Source organism: Rutilus rutilus (assembly GCF_951802725.1).
Source record: "Rutilus rutilus genome assembly, chromosome: 20".
Taxonomy (NCBI): domain Eukaryota; kingdom Metazoa; phylum Chordata; class Actinopteri; order Cypriniformes; family Leuciscidae; genus Rutilus; species Rutilus rutilus.
In genome coordinates, this window is record NC_140225.1 from 18,906,676 (window position 1) to 18,911,536 (window position 4,861).

Below are 4,861 nucleotides of genomic sequence, written 5' to 3' on the forward strand. Positions count from 1 at the left end.
ATGACATAATGCGCCAACTGTCGGCACTTTACATGTTTTTTTTTTTCTTTCTCCTAATCCGTGCTTACATACTGTATTTTAATACAATACATAGTCGGATATATAAAAAAAAAAACCTGTTCTCATTTACATATTTTCTGTCAAAAAGTATGATATAGTGACTGACTACATGTTAACCAGCAGTCCAAAAAGTCACTAGATTTGTCGCTATTCATGAAAAAAAGGTAAAGGGGTCTAAGTCACTAAAGTAGAAAACAGTTATTTTGAATTGTAGTTATTTCACAAAATGTAACTTTATTTTTGATCAAATAAATACTGCTTTGATGAGCATAAGAGACTTCCTGAAGCATTTAAAAAAATCTTACCTACACTAAACCTTAACAGTAGTGTATGTACCATGTATACTACTATGTAGTCATAAAATCGCTCCCCTCCATTTGAAAGTGGTCACATGTTAATACCCTGTGTAAACACTCTTGTCTGACCACTAATGAACATCTTATTGCCAGGTATACACAGGGCCTAAAGGCATTTACTCTCTTTAAATGGCTTGTTGAAGTTTTCCATTGGAGTCTTCCATCATGTTCTGTTGTTTACACATAGGTACAAAACGGTTTAATTGTGGTGGCCTACAAAGATGGATCACCCGCACACGCTCACTTCTTGAACTCACAGCAGATTAAGCCATTCTGGGAGAAATGGCTGCTTCGACTAGAAGAGTATGCAGAAAAATAAAACGGCTTACAAATCAAGCTGATGCTACACAATGTGTAGTTTAACTGTAAATGTTTGTTTTACATGTGATATAAAGAATAAATAGTTGTGTTGTACACATTTTATTGACGGAATGGATTCCTTATTTAAATAAATCAATTGTTTTGTTTTTTTATTTTTATTTTGGTTGTTGATTTTTAAAGTTGTACTACATTATATCAGAAAACAGCTTTTACATAATACATAGCATTGCAGACAGAAGCTAAACAATTCTGATTGGTTGTTCTGATATGGCCCAATTAAAAATCATTAAATACAAACCAGGCTGCCTTGTAATCCGGTTCCTCTGTGAAACCCAGGCTTGTAAAGAGCCTGTAGGATAACTGGTTCTCCTCCTCTATAAAACAGTACACTGGATAGCCTTGAGAGTGGAGTCTCTTTGACATAATGGTGACCAGTGCTTTTGCATAGCCTTTTCCTCTGTGTTCTGGAACCGTGTACAACATTCCCAGAGCACAGGAGGGATAAGTTAATATCCATGCTACTGGTCGATCATCCTCGTCCAGGACACAACAAGAGGGAAAGTTCAAAATCATGTTCTTAATCATTACTTTGCTGTCTTCACAGCCAAACTTCCAGGTACTGTTGACTAGTGCAAGATGAGACTCGTTGAGAGAAGACAGCTTCAGCGATAAACTGAAAGAAAAAGAAAACTAATTTTAGTTCAACCTGATATTCGTCACTAAAGGCAGGCTCACACTACAGAACTATGGGGCTACGTGAATTGCCACAGTGCTCACACTACACAACAATTTATCTTGTCGTCTTCTTGTCTTAGCAGCGCTCATATAAAACAACACAACGGCAAAATCTGGTGCACAAACTACAAGATCTTTGGCCAAGCGGCAACCCCGACCAACAACGAAAAATCTTTTTCTCACATGAATACATGCGAGACATTAGAGAGCCACTCATGCTCGCTGCCCAAGTCATATGTACAGAAAATGATCATACAAAAAAAGAAAATACACACAGGTTGGAGGTCCATGTCTATTCAGCAAAATCTGATGGTAAATAAAATATATCATAATGTTAAGTATAGAGCAAAAAACACTTATTTAAAAATTTTATATATTTTTTGATCAATTATGATCAAATTGTCACCTTGTATTCATGTAGGCCTACGTTTAGGTGCATGATATCATTAGAGCAGTTAACCAAGTTTTTTCATCACTCGTACTACAAGATCACTTGGCGATAATATCAAAAAGATTTGAAAATTTCGCAACGAGTGTGACTGCTGGAGACAGACTCAGATCAGGTCGCTGACATGCTCATATTTGACGAGCTTCAGCGACAGCAACGAGCACCGATTTGGCGGCGATCCAGGGGTTTTTCCACAGAGCTTGGAAATCTGTCTGCGACAGCAAAATCCAGCCAAAAGTCTTGCAGTGTGAATACAGACCAAAGAAAATAAGGGTAACATTTGTTTTTAATAAATGATTGCAGTATATTTTGTTTAATATGTTGCATTTTGAGGAGATTTATTGGTACTAAACAACATAACCTCTAAATTATACACTAAAAATAATACAAATATGAGAAAAACTAGATTAAAATGTTTGAGACAAACTTTATGTTGGCCATCCAGAAAGTTTGTAGTTGTTTAAAAAGCTTTAAGTTTTAAGTAGTTTTAGTTTGTTAAAAAGGTTTTTATAAATCCAATGCATGGAAGGCAGGTTGGTGTCATCTAGTGGGAAACGTAAAGAAAATCACATGCAATACCATTGTGCACTAGATGCCAATATAGCCTTATAGTTACTTATAATAATGTTGTTTTCAGGCATTATCCCTTACTTTTATTAGGTTTTGCATTGGATATACATTTTAGACATTATCAAAGAAGACTTCTTCATTGTGGCTTATCTGTAGACTGTACTCAAAAATTGCTTTGTATTTTCAAATTTCCCATTCATATCCAATGGCATTCATTTTGACTATTAAGATCATATGTCTGACAATTTTTTAAGACCATTTAGCCTTTTCTAATCATGTCTACAATTTTTTGGTGTTCATATAGCAAGTGGCAAAAGTTTCGTACCATTTCAATGAAGTAAAAAAAAGTACAATTCAAAACATAAACTTTTCATTCTAAAATTACTTAAGACCAACAGAGGGTTAAGAGTGAGATACAATAATGATGACAACAACCGAAGAGCCATTAAAAGGTTACATGTTTCACTTACAGTGCTTGTACTCAGTGACAAATTACTGCAACATAGCTTGAACTATGAACTGCCATAAAATTGTGTCTGCAGTGTGGCGTTAATGATTACAGCGGATATACTTCACCTATCAATTTGTGAACATTTTGATGGCTCTCGAAGAACCAACTTGAGGCAGACTAGTTCTTTCTTCATGGGGACACCTCTGTTTGTAGTCACAAATTCCAGCATCTTTTCATGATGAAGCTCAGCGGCTTGAGACAAAGATTTCAATGGAAAAAGAGTTTGAGACCATTTCCGTGATTTATACTAATGAAAAAAAGACATGCAAAAAGAAATACAAGTACCTAAGCAAATATACATTTTCCAGTCAATGACATCTGTCTGTGCCAGCAGGTCTCTGAGGTAGACATCATTTTTTGAAAAGATAGTCAAGTTTTTGAAAAGGTCTCCGGTCTGTAGTAAAAAAGGAAACGGGTTGTTAAACTTTTCCTAAGCATTGTGAAATATCCAACCAATCACTTAAATTTTGCAATATTCCTTATACCTCACGAATTTCTGGTTTAATGAGTACAACTCTGAAGTCTGGCCACAGGTCAACAAACACACTAACAGGATCAGCTCTCTGTCCAGTTCTGTTGAGTTGAACAATACATCCATATACCTATGTATCCAGGACAAAAAAATGTATACATATAATTATATATATATATATATATATATATATATATATATATATATATATATATATATACACACACACACATATATGAAGAGTTCAGATGCATCTTAAATTTTCTTCTAGAATGATCATTTTTCTCAAGATCGTTCAGTAATTTCACTTAAATTACAATTAATAGGTCATTTTCATTGCCATTTAAGTGAAATTACTGAACTTAAATATACAAGCTTGATAAAAATGTTTAATTTCAGATGGCACTTAAGAGGCTTTTGCATCTGAACTCTTCATATATATATATATTATATATACAAAGTTTACTGCTAACGCTGACAGTTGAGTTGCATGTATACCTAAAGTAACGCAATCTATGAATTTTTTGTATTAAGTTTGGTAAGCAAACTTATGCTGATGACATGATAATTTGAAGGTGAGCTACTTTATTAGCTCAATAAATACTTTCAAACCTGCAGCGACTGAGGAAAGTAGTTTTTAAGGTCTACTTCCAGGATCTTCAGATCCTCTGTAGTCAGCTGAAGCATTGTGAACTCTTCTTTCGGCGTCAGCGTGTCTACTGTATTGCTCGCAGTGCATAGCCTCCGAACCATAGAACAGCCCAGGTTCCAGGGTTGCCAAGTCCGCTGTTTTCCCGCGGAAATGGGCTAGGCTACTTCTGAACTGTTGCCGTGGGTTGTTTTTTCTTCGTCGCGGATTAAAGTTTTGACATATTGCATAAATTGTGTGTTTGACTGAAATGCTTGTATTGAAATATTTTTATATTCCACCATTGTAAAAACTGTTAAGTTTTTATATAGGCCTACCACTGATGATAAAATGTGTATTTTAGGTATGTGAATGAATGGCACAGACAGGCCTTTTTAAATTTTTGGTACGTGTTCATTTTAACGCAGAGCTGGCAACCCTGCCCAGTATAGCCTATTAGGTAGACCAGGAAGGGGTTGCTTTTTATGGGTTTGTAAAAGTTAAAGTTGAGAGGCCGTTTCTCAATACCAAGTACGCAAACTTCGGACTTGCGTCCTTGGTAGTTCGGACTTGCCAAGTTCGACTCAGGAGAACGAACTCCCGAGGACGGGAGGACGAAAGTCCAATAATTCTGCAAATGGAACAGCGGCGTACTTGATAGCGTCACTCAGCACGCTCTGGCTACTCCGGTTATCTCTTTATATTTAGGCTACAATAAAACAAAATATGTTATAATCCACCACTCTGCCTCTTTTCATTT

At 35.8% G+C, this 4,861-nt stretch overlaps 1 protein-coding gene across 1 annotated transcript; it reads right to left on the reverse strand.

The window, feature by feature from the left end:
- Positions 1-348: 348 nt before the first annotated feature.
- LOC311279624 (glycine N-acyltransferase-like) lies at positions 349-4,405 on the reverse strand. The gene is made up of 5 exons (XM_084391250.1): positions 4,086-4,405; positions 3,487-3,603; positions 3,287-3,395; positions 3,067-3,193; positions 349-1,410 (listed from the first exon to the last, which is right to left on the reverse strand). Exons 1-5 carry the CDS (start codon positions 4,224-4,226, stop codon positions 1,014-1,016), a joined length of 891 nt encoding a protein of 296 aa, XP_084247376.1. The 5' UTR covers positions 4,227-4,405; the 3' UTR covers positions 349-1,013.
- Between the last annotated feature and the right edge of the window lie 456 nt (positions 4,406-4,861).